We start from the raw sequence: 18,299 nt of genomic DNA on the forward strand, positions 1-18,299 counted from the left end.
CCAGATGTTTGGGGCAACAAATCCTTAACTGTATGGCCTATTTGGAGAGGGCCCAGGTTGAAAAAAGTGGGAGGACAAGTTCAGAAGGTCATGAATTTAATTAGCAATTAGCTTGATGTCTGGCTCTTTCAAGATACATATGGCTTCCACTCTGGCCCTGTTCAAAAAAGCTCTGAAAATGTGGCTCTTTCCCCAGGCCTTGCGTTAGACTGGGTGGTAGGTTCTGTGTGTTTGGCTTTTAATGGTTGCTTTTCTTTTGGGAATTCTTTGTTTCAAATGTTTCTACTGTACGCTGCCCAGAGTTGCTGTAGAGTTATAAGTAAATTTCTTAAATAAATAAAATATATGCCTGAATGCTATTTACAACAAATATAAAGTTACCTTCTTTCTGAAAAAATATCTCATAATTCTAGATATTGGTTTCTGCTTTGAAACTCAGCAATTAAGTATTTAATACTGCCAGTAATTTGCATAGTTTTGTGCAAAAATCTAGAAAAATTATTTCATTTACTGCAACTGTTACAAAAGATTTAATCATTTTATGCCTTTTTAAAAATATGATCTTACATTAAGTTTGAATTCAGTGTACTATTTTGCTCTTTCCTGATGTCTGAATTAGCTGGAGACTCCTACTTATTTTTTCCTTTGTTTGAACCCAGGTTTGAAATAAAGAAAAAACTAAAGACAGCAAAAAAGAAAGAAAAGAAAGAGAAAAAGAAAAGGAAAAAGCAAGAAGAAGAACAGGAGAAGAAAAAGCTCACACAGATCCAGGAATCCCAGGTAAGAAACATAGAAAGCACTTTTTACTAAAAGCTGAGACTGCTTAAAAACATACAGTATCTCATAATGAATTATATTCAGTGCCGCATGAATGAAAACTTGCGTAAAGCACTTTCCCTCCTCTCTATGTCTTATATCCCCATATAATACCAGAAATTTCTCTAGAGCAGTGTTTCTTTCTCAAAGTGTGATCCGAGACCCTGGGGGTTCCCCAAGACCTTCTCAGTTGTCTACAAAATCAAAATTGTTTGCCAGCCTATGTTAAAAAAATAATAATATTAAAATCCCATCAAACTTTTGTGAGAAGTGGTAGCGGCAGCAGCAGTGGCAAGGAACAGCAGGAACAGCCTTGACCTATCCGAGCAGTGGATTGGCAAGCTGGCTGCAGACAGCAGCATCTTGGCATCAGGAGTGCGGAATGGTGTGGCAGGCTGGTAGTGTAGCCTGGTGGGGCCACGGGTCAGGTGCTGCAGCTGACTGGTGGTGTTTGGCCAGCCCCTGAAGGTGCAATGGACTGCAGCATGTTTTCCATCCTCCATTTTGTGGCCCACTCTGGGAATAGGATAGCAGTTGGCTGCCTCTCTGCATTGGGATGGCTGTGGCTGTGGCCCTGAGAGTAGGAGTCCTGGCTGAGTGGAGGACTTGGGTGCCCAGATGGATGCCGGCTGCAGGAGTTGGAGTGTGTGCTGGTGCTGCAGGAGAACCGACATGCATCCTGTGGCTGCCACCTGGTCCAGCAGCCATCTTGATAGCTACTTCTTCCCTATTTGTGGGACTCAGGACTTGGATGGACTTTTTTGTTTAGATCATGGTGGTTGGTGGCCTAAAGGGAATACCTGTACCAACAAGGATATTGTGGATTTTGGACTATTTTGTTGGAGTGGGGCCAACAAAATGAAATGTGCCAACATTTGGAAGATCTACAGAACTCAGTGGACCAATATTTTCCAGATAATCAAAGCATGATATCACAGAATCATACATAGGTAAAAGATCCATTTAAAGTGCAGAACAGACCACTAGGTTTTAATGTAACCGAATACGAAAAGTTCATTGATATGTCAGATTCAGCATTGCACCTAACGTTTGAGAAATTACCCCTTGTCGAGTTTTGGTGTAGTATCAAAGAAGATCCACAATTATCTGAAAAGGCTGTCAAAATATTTCTTCCTTTTCCAAGTACTTATCTTTGTGAAGCTGGATTTTCTTCATACACTTCAACTAAAACAACATATTGCAATAGATGAAATACAGAACCAGATATGAGAATCCAACTGTTTTTTTATTAAGCGAGATATTGAATATATTTGCAAAAATTTTAAATGTCATTCTTCTCATTAATTTTTTTATTTGTTAAAAAAATATAGGTTTTTTCATGAAAAATGTTCTAAGATATGTTAATATGTAATAGGTTTAATAGTTATTTTTACATGATTCAATAAAGAAATATTCTATGAATGCATCAATTTTAATTTTTAATATGGTAAATATTGATAAATATAAGCCATACAAACAAAAGCTCTATTGGGGTCCTCCATAATTTTTAAAAGTGGTCCTGAGAGAAAAAAGTTTAAGAAACACTCCTCTAGAGGATCAGGCAAGCCTGCTCAATATTATAAGCTGTATTTCTGTGGCTGCAGTGAGGGGATGAATCCCCTCTGTGTTGAAATCAAGTTTATGGGACATTTGTGACAATTTGTTTGATCTTATTTTGTGATGAATAAATATCCTTTAAGACCATCCCAAAGAATAAACTGAGTTTATGTACTGAAGTTTCATCTTACATTGAGGTAGGTGATGGAATTTATCATACTTTTCTTATTTACACAGAGGTTGGATTGAAAATCAACAATGAGAAGTTTATTTAACAGTGCAATGGTGTGAAGAGGGCAGATAGAATCTAAATTGATTCTCTTTAAAGAGTTATATCCATGAGACTACTCATCTATGCTTAATTACAGAATGTCTGTTTAGTTTGTCACAAAGGGTTAATTTCCCCCCCTGCTTGAGATAATTCCTGTTAGTTGTCCTATTTCTTTTTCTTTTTCACTTAAAAAAAAAACTTTATCCAACTGTTAACTGCCTCTAATTTTTTTAAACACCCCCCCCCTTCTAAATTCTCTTAGCTTTATGGCTACATTTGACTGGAATGATTGCTGATAACCTGGTTTCCCTTTTGGTTGTTTATGATTCTTTCTAAAGAATTTGTATATCATTATTAAAATGATTGAATTGAACATTTTTGACTATTCAGTATATTGTGCAATAATTTTTTAAAAATATGTTAAGTTTATTTATTTGATTATTTAGTGAATTTATGTGACACTAATTTATGCAGACTCATGGTGGATTACAATGAAGATTATATAACTTTTTGTATAGCAGATTAGGTTTATTTTTTAAACTAGTTAGTGTTTTACATAATAGTAATATATTGCTATTTAGTTTATATATAATACTATAAACCTATAAGGTTTTTTTTAAGATAACTTTTGTTTTCTTAAAGAAAAAGTTAAATGTCACCTTGAGTTCCTGGAGGAAAAGCAGGATATCTATCTAACTAATTAATAAAATTAAAATAAATTCTCTTTTCACCAACAGCAAAAAGAAAAAGAAAAAAGAAAAAAATTTCTGTTCTTCAAATAAGTTGCATTTTAAACTGCAATAAAATTGCTAATACAAATAGATGAAAGCAAAAGGTCAGTAAGAGCAGCATAAGAAGTATGAGCTTGTATGAAACAAATCAACCAAACTATGGAAACATAAAAAAAACTTTGTTCAGAAATAGGAAAACAAAAGAGTAAACGTCAGGCAAAATACCACTGCAAAGGCTTATTCCCTGGTAAAATCTCACCACATACCTTTTAACATAGTTGGCATTATATGTTTCTTTAGGTGATGTCACATAATAAAGAGAGACGGTCAAAGCGGGATGAAAAGTTGGATAAGAAATCCCAAGCCATGGAAGAACTAAAAGCAGAAAGGGAGAAAAGGAAGAACAGAACAGGTAAGTTCAAAAACATATTATTTAGTTGAAAAAAAAAGATATGAAGAACATAAACCATACAATATAGATGCCACTGAACTCCCTAGTAACTCCTTATATATTGCTTATAAGATGGAAAGAGATCCTTGATTGTTTTGTTTGAACATTTCTAGTGGTGAAGGAAGGCACAGCTTAATCTGGTCCATCATCCTCTTTCTTATGGTGGCTGACCAGATGCTTTTTATTCTATTAGCAATTCCTCCCCCACTGGTGGTATTCAGAGGCATTGTACTATCTTGGACACAGTACAGTAACCATCATGACTGGCTATTGTTGGTAGTTCGATCTCCCATTAATTTGTCAAATCCCTTTCCAGGTTTCCAAATTAGTAGCTATCATTTCTCTGGTACATATTCATAAATATATTTTAGATTTATCATATCTATCAATAATATTTACAGTAGAATGAAATCTTTCAGTGAATGAAATTATCTTGCAGTAAAGCTAATTTTCCTTAAGTTGTTTTTTTTTTTTAAAAAAAGCCAAGCACTATTTTGGGTGCATCTTGTTATTTCCAAACTGTTTTGGAGAGTTCTGAAACTCTGTTGCATAGTTAGATAGATGCACAAGAAATATTTTGTGCACACATTCCTACTTGGTCAAGTAGAACAAGGGGAGAATATTTTCCCAAACCAGCTCCTGACTGTCATCCCCTAAGCAACAAATACCATTTCTGTCCCATGCCTAGGCCTGAACTTGGAGTGGAAAGAGCCCATATAATCCACTCCCTTTAGGGCATTCTGCAACAGAAACTACCACCCTCAGGAACATGGCAGTAATTGTCCAAGATACCTGGATCCAAGGAAAGCCTCTTCACAAGAGGCTGTCCCACTGGCATCTGGTATGACTTCCTCTCCTGGAAAGATGTTGACTATTTCCCAAAGTGCAGCTAATCACACCCTTTACAGTTCCTAAAGTTGCCCAAACAAAAGGCATGGATCCAAGCCATAAGTGATAGAGCAAATGTCAGAGATTCCATACCCACTTTATCAAAATCCATAGATTGAGAAGAATCTCAGATCACATTGCAAGGCATTGCTCCATCGATCTAAACTCAAATTTAACCAACTCTATTGGCAAAATGTTGTGTAAACAAGTCACAGTAGCTTGATGGCAAATCTTTTTGCCCATCCTTCCCCAACAGAGGACATGCTATTTTAAATTGTGCCATTGAACAACAATCCACTGATACAATAATGGCAAAGTATTGATGCTTCAGCTTTGTTGTCTCCATGTAGGCTCAAACATGAGCTCTAACTCCTATTCAGTCAAGTTTACTTTGTGTTCCTCCACTGATGCCCAAGCATTGCTCCTGTTGCTTCATCTCCCAGAGTTACCCAGTAAGCTAATCTGGGATTGGCAGACAGAGAAAGGCCACTTGGGGGTAATCATATCAAGTACTCTAGTCAGTTCCAAACTTTATAGCTCATTTTGGCACTTAGTGAAGCCATCAGTTTAGTGAAAAATCTGCAAGTGTTCATCAGGATCCAAAAGGTCCTGGGGCAGACCATCTTAATTGGACCTCTCACTCTCTGGATGTCCTGGGTGATAATAGTTCTCATGTGAACTAGGAAGTAATCTGACCACTGCAGAGGACTCAGAGTAATGTTTTCCATCTTCATATTATGGTCAGTTGCTTTGAAACAAACAAAAGGTCTAACATATGCCTGCTTATGCTACATATCTTAAGCTTAAGCTCTGTACCGGAGCTTAAGAAAAGATCCTGCAGAACAGCAGGACAGGTGGTACATGAATATCAATTTGTCCCTATAGCCCAACTTCATGTACAGGCACTCACATCCTCTCATTGAATTTACTGTCAGTGCTGGATGTGGCAAAATTTACAGAAGTGCTCCACTGAAGATCTGAGAGTGTGAGCTGATTGTATTGGAGCAGGCTTAAACCAGATAGAGCTTTATACGCCAAAATGAGTGCTTTTTTCCATTGTAGCTGAGTTACTTGCAAAGAAGCAGCCATTAAAAACAAGTGAAGTATACTCAGATGATGAAGAAGAGGAAGAAGATGATAAATCTAGTGAGAAAACCGATCATTCATCCAGATCTTCATCTTCTGATGAAGAAGAAGAGTAAGTATTCAGTATCTACTTTGATTTCATGTAGTAGATAAAACTGAATGTGAGACTCATGTTTAATATTCCTTTAGATCTTGAAATTTACTTGGTGACCTTAATGAGTTGCTGTCTTCACAGCTTGGATAATTGTGGTTGGAACAAAAGTGATATGTAAATGTAATAAATAATAGAACTTAATGGTTCCTTTCTTATCTAGTTAAGTAAAACATTAATGCTGTTGTAGAGTATGGTCAACAATGTGGTAGCCAGGGTGTTCACAACATTAGAGGTTGCTCGCTGTCCCCCTAATTTTAAAATAAATATATTTATTTAATTAAAATATCTGCACTTTTATGAATTTAGTCATTTTTATTGTTTAATAATTTAAATAAAGCACTTACAACATTATCAGGAATCACAGTCATGCCCACTGTTCTATAAATATAATGGCTTTTTTAGTATATGAATGTGATACTTTCAGACTGTTTTAAGATATGAATTATTTCCTTACACTTGTTTTTACTTTTCCATCAAACCAGGAAAGAAGAAATTCCTCCTAAGTCACAACCAGTGTCTCTGCCTGAAGAACTGAATCGGATTCGATTATCTCGACACAAACTGGAGCGATGGTGTCACATGCCTTTCTTTGCCAAAACAGTCACTGGTTGCTTTGTGCGCATTGGAATAGGAAACCACAATAGCAAACCAGTTTACAGAGTAAATATACCCTTGAGTATTTTCCCTTATTCTTCCTAGTAATAAGAACAGCAAGTATTCCTTATTTGTGTTTGTTCATGAGCTATTTTGGAGCCTTTTCAAAATACAATGAAGTGAAAGCTGGTAATTAATAGTACAGCCACTCTTTGTTTAGTGGCTACCTTGTTTAGTGACAGTTTGCAAATATGATGGTAATAATAATTTTTTTAAAAATCATTTTCTAACCAATGCACACACTCATGACCAGATTTCTGTGCCTGAGAACAACACACGCCAGAGCGAGAGTAACGCTGGCATTGCTGCACGAGAGAACTTTAAATGAGGCAGCAGCAACCAATAATCTTCACAGCATCTGTCTTTCTCTCAGTCATGTGTTTGCTTAGTGACCATTTCACTTCTGATTTAGAGAATGGTTTGTGGTTACCAAACAAGGAGAGGGTGTATAAAGAATTGGTTGTGAACTCTCCTTTATTTGTCCTACTAGTATATTTGAAATAGGTAGACAGACAGACAGACAGACAGATAGATATTTTCTTATTGGACAATTAAAATATTTTTTTGAGCAGTGATACTCAATTAAAAAAAAAAAACAGAGTGGATCCGGACTAAATTCCCAAAAACTGATGGCAAGAAAGAAACCTTTAAACTTCTTCCCCATAGTGATTTATATCAAATCTATTCCAGAGAGAATCCAAGCCCTCCAAATTAGCTTTTTAAAAGAAGTAAGCAACTAAAAGAGGAGGGAGGAATTAACAAAAAAGGCTATCAGCATAGAAATTGGTATTGGTATCCAGAATTGCTGGATATTGGTCTTTCAAAGATGGAAGGAGCCATTCCATTCCTTGAATGCAAACCATCTTTAAGTATTTAACATGGAATGTTGCATTGTTTCATATTAAGGATACACAAATTTATTGAGCTTTATTTTACATTTTTTTAATCTTAAATTCTTTCTGTCCCATTTATGAAGAAATTGTAAATTCTTATCAGAAAATAAACTAAATGAACCTCTTATCTAATCCTGTATCAAGGTGCATGATAAAGTAAGAGTATCACTGCAAATTAATTAGTATGCTTCAGATCTATACTCTCGTCTTGCTAGATCTGCTTTGATTTTTCTACTTTGCTGAGAAAATGTATATATAGAAAAGGTCATCTTTTTTGTTTTGTTGCCATTTGTATAGGTGGCAGAAATAACTGGTGTTGTAGAGACAGCAAAAGTTTATCAGCTTGGAGGTACCAGGACAAACAAAGGGTTGCAGTTAAGGTGAGATATCTGAAAGTCATATCATCTTGTGGGGATGGTATCCAGGTATATAATGAGTGTGTAATTATCCTGAATCAAGAGAAAATTAATACATTTCCTCTTAAGGTAAGTTTCTAGAGTTATGAAAAATCCAACAAATACTGGAGTGAAGAGTGTCTGTCCTATTGGTACCAATATTTTACTTTCACCAGTAATAGTGCATTCAGAATATATAGTATCTTCTTGTAGAAAAGGTAGAACTGAACTGATTTAATATGGTCTGATTTGAGGATAAAAGGTAATCCATCTAAGAGTGCTTTGAGATCTATTCATCATTGTTTCCTTCTCCAAAGTTTGGGTGATATATAGAAACTATAGTTTTTTTTCTTTCCACAGGCATGGTAATGACCAACGTGTATTCCGCTTAGAGTTTGTCTCCAATCAGGAATTCACAGAGAGTGAGTTCATGAAGTGGAAGGAAGCTGTAAGTTTACTGGAACGTTTCCACTTTTTCAATTGCTTTATCAAGAATTTAGTGCTGAGAGGTGAATGAAATTTAATTATATTTTTTATTTTGTTACAATTAGATGTTTTCTGCTGGGATGCAGTTACCCACCCTTGATGAAATAAACAAGAAAGAAGTGTCCATCAAAGAAGCCCTCAACTATAAATTCAATGACCAGGACATTGAGGAGGTAAATGAAGAAAATGTACTTTTGAGCTGGAACCATTCAGTTGGTTCATAATGGAAAGGTAGGTGAGGTCATAAAAGAGATGTTCTCGGGTGCCATATTTCGGTTCTATAAAAATAAGATGGTTTTGAAAGCCTTATTTTTGTGGTATAAAAGATATAGTGAGTACTTTTGATTAGACCATGCTCTGATGTTCCTTTCTGGATGTTACTTTTTCTTTCAGATTTGCACATCACAATAAGATTAGATTCTATATTTAGAGAGCCAGTTTGATGTAGTGGTTAAAGCATCAGGCTAGAAACCAGGAGACCATGAGTTGTAGTTCCACCTTAGGCACAAAGCCAACTGAATGACCTTGGACCAGTCACACACTCTCAGCCCTAGGAAGGTGGCAATGGCAAACCACTTCTGAAAAAACCTTGCCAAGAAAACTGCAGGGACTTGTCCAGGCAGTTGCCAGGAGTCAAGACTGACTTGAAGGCACAAAAAAAAAAAAAAAGAGAGGGAGAGATTTAAACTGGTAGGACATATTTATGGGATCGTCCTCTGGGAAAATAATCTCTGCACCAAAATTTCCAGTTCTAATAAAGGTGTATTAAGGATATTCTGCAGTCAGGATTATCAACTCCCTCAAATTCCAAATTGCTTAATATTGTCCTGTTCTGATGTTTAGTTTGGTCCATCTCATTTGTAATTTTTTTTTAAAGATCTGCATGAAAATTTGTAAAATGTTCGTGTAGATTTGCCAAAGTATACACTTTTACTTTTTTTACTTGTGAAATGCCTCATAAAAGTTGAAAAGGTACATTTGTTAGCATATAAATTATGCTAATTAGTATAAACATTGAGGAACAAAATTTTCCATTATTCCTAAGATGCACGTACTCTTCATAGTTTTTTTGTGTACCAGTAGACTTGTAGCTAGTATGTAACATAATGGATCATGGTCTAAAATATTTTTATTATTATTGTACCACTTCATAAATATAGATTAAGTATACAAGATTAAGAAGGCCATAAAATTAGTGAGAAATGTGTCTTGTAAAGGATTTAATAAAATAAAAATGCCACAAGGGTAATCAGCAGAGACAGTTGGCCAGTCATCATGAAATCTGTATTAAATATAATACTGAGTTTCTCATTTTCCATTTTTAGATAGTAAAGGAGAAGGAGAGATTCCGAAAAGCACCACCAAACTATGCCATGAAGAAAACTCAACTACTAAAAGAAAAGGTAAATAGTATTGCTTAAAGTGCTAGATTTTCAGTAAATCTTTGGGCTTCCTGGGAGAAAAAAAAAATACAATTGCTTTGTACATAAACCGTTCTGTAAATGGAACAGCTGTTTTCAGCTGGTTCATACATAAACCGAAATGCATGTTTTGGATGTTTTGCTCTGGATTCAGAATGAAACAATGTTGTTTTGTTCCAGATTCAGACCAAAATAGAGTTGTTCCAAGCAGAAATGTTTGGAGTAGGGGTAAAAGAAGGGGAAAAACCAAGACTGGGGATTTCCTTGGCAACAGCATGGGTCTATGATGCTGATAGTGATGGGGAAGCAGGGAAAGATGGAAAGGGAGGGCGTAGTTCTTCCCTTGGCTGTTGGGATGTTGAGGAGGCCCCTCATGTCACTTTTGCATTCAGAGGAGGCCTTGCCATCCTTTCTGCGGTTGCCACATGGATCTCAGCAGTGGCAGCTGTAGGGAGGGAGAGGGGAAGATATTGGGAAGCTTGGGAAATGTGTGGATTGGTGGGATACGCCATGCTGGGAGCTGCTGAGACCGTTGCTGTAAGGAACAGGTTCATGGTCCATGCAGAGGATGCAGTGGTAGCACTCTGGAGAATAAATATCCCCTTGTTTCTGAAAGTTGTTGGGGGGCATGTTAATTAGCTTTGCCCTATTCACCCCATGAAAACACTTTAAGATCCCTACAAGCTTTATTGCAACTGAAATCTGGGGTGACAGAAACACTGCAAGTTTTGTTTCTGCCAAGCCATGAGTGTTCAGAAACTGTTCAAAACAAAATATTTTTTATTTTGTGTGTACCCCTAATAACTTCTATTCCTTCTCCCTCAAAATATTGCACATTAACATTTTGTCTGTCTGTCTGTCTGTCTGTGTATCTATAATGCAAGTTACTCACATTTGCTACTTTATGGGGTTCATTTTTACAGAAAATGAAGAAAAAACAATTTCCTTCATTTTTCTATAAGCCTTCATACAGTTTCATCACTGCCAATAGGTGGCGCGTTGGATCCATCTTAATACTGTGAGGGAATAGCTCGAAATATTACCCTGTTAAGGGATATAACATACAAAAATATTTCAGTCAGATTCCTATGAGTCTGATTTAGATCAATTCCTAGACATAACTTATTCAGAGAATATGTTGATTGAAACATATGCTAAATCAAGATCTACTTGATATAATAAAACATGGTTATGGAAAGTTGAAAAACTTTTAATCAATTCCAACCAGTAGAATTGGTACAATGAAGAGGGTTCAGCGCTAATAAGTAATTCTTTGTTAAAGGCCATGGCAGAAGACATGGGAGATCAGGACAGAGCAAAACAGATTCAAGACCAGCTTAATGAGTTAGAGGAAAGAGCAGAAGCCTTAGATCGCCAGAGAACAAAAAACATTTCAGCCATCAGGTTGGTACCTAACAGAGCTTGGAAAGAAAATCAGCAGGCCATTTCTGTAGCCCCCTTCTTATCTTGAGGTGGGGGTGAGGGTGATATTATTTCAGAGAAATTATGGTGATGCTTTTTAATTAAGCAGAATCTTCTGTTTACATTTTTAGAAGTGATGCTTCCTTTCAATTATTGAAAAAAGAAATATGTGTTAGAAAATGGCTTCTAGAGAGGAGAAAATAGTTTATGATAGTAGTTTGAGAAAGTTAATCATTTCTATGCAGGGATAAATAAATATTTTTCTTTTTTTAGTTATATCAACCAGAGAAATAGAGAATGGAATATTGTGGAATCTGAAAAAGCTTTAGTGGTAAGTTACGTTTGTGGAGCAAAGAAAAAACAAAACACATTGTTAACAAAAAAGTAGCTGTCTGAATTTAACAACCACATATGGGGAAACTACTCCTTTTTTTTAGTTATATACTATTTTCTGGACAGCCATACCAAAATATTGTTATGTTTTAAGCCATAAAAATGATTAAAAAGTACTAACTTTTGATGAGTGAAAATGATAACATTTGTGTTGAAAAAAAGGCAGTCTGCAAAAGAAAAAAAAATAGTTGGTCCATCTACAAAATCAGGATCAAAAAGCAAAATATGCTCATGTGGATAATGAACCCAGCATGCTGGCTGGGGAATTCTGGGGGTTGAAGTCCACACAGCTTAAGGTTGCTGAGGTTGATAAACATTGCTGTAGAGGAGAAAAAGACCCTGAAAGTAGAGTTTTTTTCCTTGCACCTAATTCCAATTCTGATTCTGAGAATTATACTTAGCAAAGGATGGGGGATGGCTTTGAAGTCCCAATAAGTTGGTTAGATCTAAAGTGATCTTGCACAGAAAGCTGTTTAAATCTCAACTAAGAGATTGCATTATCAGTGATAATACTACAAACAAATACTGAGATGCACAAAAAAGTAAGTTTCTGCAGAATTTGGGCAAGCATTTGAAAAAGTGCCTTGCCTTCAGGTATGCAGGAGTAGGAGGCAGACTACTTTTTTTGTGCTTGATAACCATATATAGGTACAAAAATCTATTTACAAAATAGTTGTGTGAAGTATATGAAATGTTCTCAGTCCCACTTGTTACATCACTGCATATTACACAAAATTTGCAGAACAAAAGTAGAGCTATTTTACTTTTAGAATTCCTTGAATCTATTCTGCTGTTGGATTCATTTCAATCATTTAAGAAATGCTAATTAACAACTAGAATGCCTAGAGCCTATTCTTTGACCTAAGAATCACAAATACAAGACATTAGTATTAACTTTCTGATATGCTGTAGAGATGGGGTTTTTTTTTCCCTTACCAAGAACCCTAATTGGGCCAGAGGCTTCTTTAGTGGTTCTCTTTTCCACATTGACCTACCAGAGGCCTCTAGGAAGCTAAGAAGCCAAACATGAGCAATAGCTCTCTCTGGTTTCCCATCAACTGGAATGAAGCAGGCTGTCTGATTCTAAAGCTAGTGCTGCTCTTTCAGTGTTAAGGCAACTCTGAGAAAGGGAAGCTTACCATAAAAATGTGTCTTCGTACTTTATGTTTTTGTAGGCTGAAAGTCACAGTATGAAAAACCAGCAAATGGATCCTTTTACTAGACGGCAATGTAAACCTACAATAGTCTCAAATGTAAGTAAAATACAAGTTTGAGAGCAATGGAGAATATGATTGGCTATTCATATCTGAGATGTTGGTTATCAGTTGCTATTCAAATATCCCACATATAACACTGAAGCATTAACTAATATGAACTAAGATTAATATAATGCTCTGGCCTATAATCAGATGCAAAAAGGCATACATTTTTCAGCAGTATTAATTTAATTCCATTTATGTAGAATTGTTGGTATGTTGCTTACTCATCAGACTCTAGGTGGCTTACAATTATAACAGCATAAAAACACATTATCAAAATCAATGTTCTTAAATCCTGTACAGTGCTGTCACTGAGTGAGGAAGAGCACTCTTTTTACCACCTTTCTAAATTACAGTAAGGTGGTATAGGATGTATTAATGTGCAAATTTCTGTTTATAGATGATGCCATCGTTTTGAAAATTACTGAAAATTGATTGCATTTGAAAAAAAATAGTACATTCAGTTATAATTGTATGTAGTTACTGAATTCAGGAAGATGTGTGTCCTAAATGAAGAGAGCATTTTAAAGATAAATAGTAGTCTAACCAATAATAAATCTTCTTTTCCACAGTCCAGGGATCCTGCTGTACAGGCTGCTATCCTTGCTCAACTAAATGCAAAATATGGATCTGGTGTGTTACCTGATGCTCCAAAGGACATGACCAAGGCAAGTCCTCCAAGTGTTCATTATATCCTGCCCTGTAGTTCTAAACAATTAATCTTAAGTCTGCAGAATTCTAGTCATATAAGATAACAGCAATTTAAATCTTAGATCAAGGATGGGCAAATGTGAATCTGTGAACACCAGTCTGTCTGCCAGTACTTTTCCTGGAGACTACCAGGCTTCCTGGTCCATCTGCTTTTAATTGCTTTTAAATTCTTTGTATTTAAAGTACTAAACAAGAAGCTGGCATACTGCAGAGTCCCAGCCATTAGGATCACATTAGTTTACACACTTAAGCTTTCTTAGAACATAACAGTGGTGAATGGACCAGTGCTTTGATTGGAAGGGTAAAAGAGATAGCTGGGAGCAGGTTCATCAGTTTGCCTGTTGGTGAATTGGTTTTCTGTAACTGGCACAGCAATCATTTTGTGAGAACATCCTGACATGCTTGCAGCATTCCAAATGTGCTCCTGACCCTAAAAGGTTTCCCACCTCTGCAAGAAAACTGCATTTTCTCTGTAAGAATAGAACAAGACCTCTTTTGGTGCATGAAAAGAAGATTCCCTTCCAGAAGTATTTAGATATACTACCTACTACCTAGTATAAATTCCACATGATTTAGGTTCTGTGCCACAATATCAAAAGCTTACTTTTCTTTCAGAGTCAGGGAAAAGACAAAGATATGAATTCAAAATCAGCCAGTGATCTCTCAGAGGATCTTTTCAAAGTGCACGATTTTGATGTGAAAATTGACCTTCAGGTTCCCAGCTCAGGTAGGCCCTACTGCTTCTGAAGGGACAAAAATGAATGGGGAGAAAAAGGGGAGGCTATCCTACCTTAATTGTTACTGACAGCTCTCACAAAATGGCAGTATTTGAGCAAAAAACTAAAGCTGTGAGTAAGCAACCATCTTGTGCAAATCTGATTAGTAGTTGTTTGTATTTTCTAGTTCTGAAAATAGCAGCTGTCTCCAGATTGGAGAAGTTACTATTGATGGCCTAAGAAAATGCTGGTTTTACCATTCTGGCCTCTGATGCTCTAACTGCTTTTATTTGTATCTGCATCTGAGAAGTAGATATAGTTAAACCATAGAATTTGCTGCCCACATTTGTGGTAATGAGAGCAATTTGGATGAATTTAAAGACAGATTGAATAGGTGATCAGCATGGAAAATTGGATGATCAGTGGCTACCAATATTAAATACTATTTACCACCTCCTGAATGACAGGCAGCAAGCCTTAAATAATGGTGTCTGAGAAACAGTGGTGGTAGGAGGTGATTTCCCTCCAGTCCAGATGTGTGAGTTTCTGTAGCTAGTTGGCCACTATGTGACACAGAATGCTGAGGTAGATGGACCTGTGGCCTGATCCAGTGCAGTTTACTTTCTAGACTTAAACTTTCTGCTTAAATATATTGGGGCAGGACCCTTTTTACTGCATTAAGCAGTTGCCACTAATTAATAATTATAATGAAGGGGTGATGGGTGGGAACTCTGGAATTATAGTCCAATGTATCTAGGGGCACTATGGTAGGGAAGGCTGCTCTCTAAAGCACTTGAAGAAAAGTGAATTATTTTGGCTTGGCTGCCTGTAACTCAGCAGCTTTCTGCTCTCTTCAGTCAGCTGAGTTACTTGTGTGTGTGCACCTTGTCTTCCCACAGAGTCCAAAACACTGGCCATCACCTCCAAGGCTCCCCCAGCAAAAGATGGTGCCCCTCGGCGATCACTGAACCTAGAGGACTACAAGAAAAGGCGGGGGCTGATTTGAGCATTCCCACTCTCTGCTGCTTCTGATCCTGCATGCTACATGATCTCCCCCCACCCTTTATTTTCTTCCCTTCCACTTCAGTTTACCCTTCTGGGTTGGAGCAGCAGCAGAGCTAGGAAGAGACTCTTTAAAATTGCCAGCCATCTGTAATATAAACCATTGACTCTTTGCTGTATAGACTTCCCTTATTGCTCTTTCCTCCTGCCACACACAAATATGGATCCATGCTATTTTTAGGGAGGGGGAGGGTTTTATTTTTCCCTTTTTTTCTTTTGGAAGTACAGCTGTTTGGAATTGGCTGTATGTATTCAGTGTTAACATGGAATCTGGATTTCTGCAGGAATCTGTTGGTGGCCGAGCAGTGTTAGCACTTTGCTTTCCCACCATCACAGGCAAGGAGAATTAACCCGTGAGTGGCACAAGACCTCTTGTGAAGGTCACCTGCACTTTTCCCTCTTCTTCTTTCCCCTTGCTCCTAGCTTTGGAGAGGGACATATTTACAAACAGGTTTAGGGTGAAAGTGTACATTTTTGTGGGGGTGGGGTGGGCTGTGTGAACTTTTTCCAGATGTTTTTTTATCATTTTTAACCTGCAGTAAATTTGTATTTGTCACAGTTCTTTAAAGCTGTCTGGAATTTCTACCAGCTACATTTGAGCATCTGACACAGCAGGGGCAATTTAGTAAATGTGATTTTTTTAAAAAACAAAAAAAGCCTGGCTGACAATAACTATGTAAGTTCAAACTTCTCTGTTTCTTTTTATAAAAATCCCTCCCTTCTCTCCCTCCCATATCTGGCTTTGTAACACAGTAATACATGTGCTCTTGAATAACCTGTTATAGGAAGGTGGGGCACTATTTCCTCTCTGGCTGCTACTTGGATCTTCTCATTTCCTACCCCCCACTCCCTCACCAACAAAAATCTGTGTGATCGTCACTTTTTCTGCTCAGCCTCATGGTTGCCTCATCTTCTCTAGGCTAGATATCTTGTTTTCATTTGAATACCTTTTGGAAAAAAAATGCCGAATGGGAAGGATATGGTAGAAATGGGAGACTATTTTAAAATGGAGTTATTTGACCTATATGATATTGGTAGGTACAACATGTGTGGTTGAGAACTCTTAACACAAGGATTGTACTTGTGGAGTGCTTGAGTAGGAAACATGACTCTTGATAATCACTCAGGTGTAAAGATCAAAGTGTAAATAAATGGCATTTTATCAAAAACTCTTCAGAATGAACTACAGTGGGTTATACTGAACTTAGTACATGAATAATGACAGGTTTCACTAGTGCCAGTTTGGGAAAGTATCCTAGACAAGAGATACTTTCTTGACTCAAGAATCAGGAGAAATCGTATCCTAACATACATGAAGCATTTTTAAGCCCAGAATATCTTTGCTTCCATCTAAATAGAGGTTTGAATCTCGTGGCTGTGATCTGTGAGTATCCTTCTTGATGCTTTAATCTTTTCTTTCATTGCTTATTTAATGCAAGGAATACACATAACTGTAAAACCTGGTGAAATGAAGGGGGGGACTTCTCCTTAGATTGTTCTTGTCACATTGTGTGAAGTGTGTGGCTTTATTTACTAGATAGTCCATAGTTTTATGGACTGTTGTGTAAATATGTAATCATTCTGGTTTGTTTGTTTTGTTTTGTTTCTCTTTTTTTCAAGCTACATTTCTCAAGCTCTTGTGGGCTGTTATTTTTTAAAGTGGATTTCTAGAATATGCCAGTGTATAACTGTTTGGGAGTCATCATGATATACTGTGTAAATAAGCAATTTTATCACTTGATTTTTTTCCCCCCTAGCAACATCATCTGTAGTAGTCAATCTCCCCAATATCAATATTTCTGATGTAGAAAAATAGATTTGCCATACGTTAGCAGGTTTTTGATTGCCCACCAATTTCTACAAAGCTGTGACACGGGAGAAAGGAAAGAGCAAGCAAAGATTTAGCTAAGCTTCTTATGTTTCCACCTAATTATATCATGGCAGTTCACAACAGACCTTTGCAGCCAGAGGTAGACTTCATGGCATTGGCTTCACAATCAAAGTGCAGAAGACTTCTCTAAGTTGTAAATAAAACACTGGTTTCTTCCCCTCCAATTGGGTTACAGCAGTGTTTCTCAGCCCCAGCACTGTTAAGATGTGTGGGCCAATTCCCAGATTTGAATGCTGGCTGGGGAATTCTGGGAATTGAACTCCACACGTCTTTAAAGTTGCTGAAGTTGAGAAACACTGAGTTAGAGGAACTACTCAAAAAAGTGGGGAATTTGAAGACACAAGTGAGGTAGCTGTCCCCATGGATCCCCTATGTACTAAACTCAGAAACAAGAGATTCTGTTTTTCACAGAGGTAATAGTTGAGCCCTTGTACACCATCTTTTTCAGTGAGAATAATACATCGAAGGAGTATTTTTTCTCGGATAGCTATGGAACTAATTGTGTATGAAGGTGTAATGTTTTCTCCTCTTAAGTGCATGTGACAGTGAGTGATGACAACACAGCCTCATTTGGAGGGATGGGTTTATTTGCTTTAATTCATTGATGTCTCGGCAGCATTCGTTACAATGTATAGACTTCTATAAATAAACTCTGGTTGGTTTTAATAAAGCTGCTCACGTTCAATCCTTTGGATATCAGTCACCAAAAATATGCAATTCATATTTTTGAGCAACAACACTCAGAGTTCATATCTAGTTGTCCCCAAAGTTTCAAAGTTATTCTTCAGTTAACTTATTAGAAATTATTGTTTCTAATGGTATGTAACTGTGGCAATTCTGGACAGATCAAAATTATGTTGGGAACTCTACTGCATTTTAAAATACAGCAGTCATTTAAAACCAGGAGAGCAAAGGTGTACTTTTTCTGAGTCTGAGAGATGCTCTTCAGCTTTAGGGACATATTAGGAGGTAGTTAGTCCTTCAAAAAATAGGCAGAAGTGTAGGTCAAAATAAGTAAAATTACCTTAATTGAAATAGCATT

At 36.9% G+C, this 18,299-nt stretch overlaps 1 protein-coding gene across 1 annotated transcript in view; it reads left to right on the forward strand.

The window, feature by feature from the left end:
- RTF1 (RTF1 homolog, Paf1/RNA polymerase II complex component) overlaps nucleotides 1–17,942 on the forward strand; it is a 40,626-nt gene extending 22,684 nt beyond the window's left edge. The window contains exons 5-18 of the mRNA XM_007433672.4: nucleotides 660–780; nucleotides 3,676–3,787; nucleotides 5,777–5,912; nucleotides 6,437–6,614; nucleotides 7,799–7,881; nucleotides 8,257–8,344; nucleotides 8,448–8,555; nucleotides 9,708–9,785; nucleotides 11,086–11,207; nucleotides 11,499–11,556; nucleotides 12,794–12,871; nucleotides 13,450–13,545; nucleotides 14,204–14,315; nucleotides 15,204–17,942. Of these exons, the coding sequence (XP_007433734.2) occupies nucleotides 660–780; nucleotides 3,676–3,787; nucleotides 5,777–5,912; nucleotides 6,437–6,614; nucleotides 7,799–7,881; nucleotides 8,257–8,344; nucleotides 8,448–8,555; nucleotides 9,708–9,785; nucleotides 11,086–11,207; nucleotides 11,499–11,556; nucleotides 12,794–12,871; nucleotides 13,450–13,545; nucleotides 14,204–14,315; nucleotides 15,204–15,310 (1,477 nt within the window). The 3' untranslated portion in view covers nucleotides 15,311–17,942. The remainder of the gene's footprint in view (nucleotides 1–659; nucleotides 781–3,675; nucleotides 3,788–5,776; nucleotides 5,913–6,436; nucleotides 6,615–7,798; nucleotides 7,882–8,256; nucleotides 8,345–8,447; nucleotides 8,556–9,707; nucleotides 9,786–11,085; nucleotides 11,208–11,498; nucleotides 11,557–12,793; nucleotides 12,872–13,449; nucleotides 13,546–14,203; nucleotides 14,316–15,203) is intronic.
- The last annotated feature ends 357 nt before the right edge of the window (nucleotides 17,943–18,299 follow it).

Source organism: Python bivittatus, unplaced genomic scaffold (assembly GCF_059951505.1).
Source record: "Python bivittatus isolate LINGU-HERP-01145 unplaced genomic scaffold, Pbiv_v1 ctg000480_np1212, whole genome shotgun sequence".
Lineage (NCBI taxonomy): Eukaryota > Metazoa > Chordata > Lepidosauria > Squamata > Pythonidae > Python > Python bivittatus.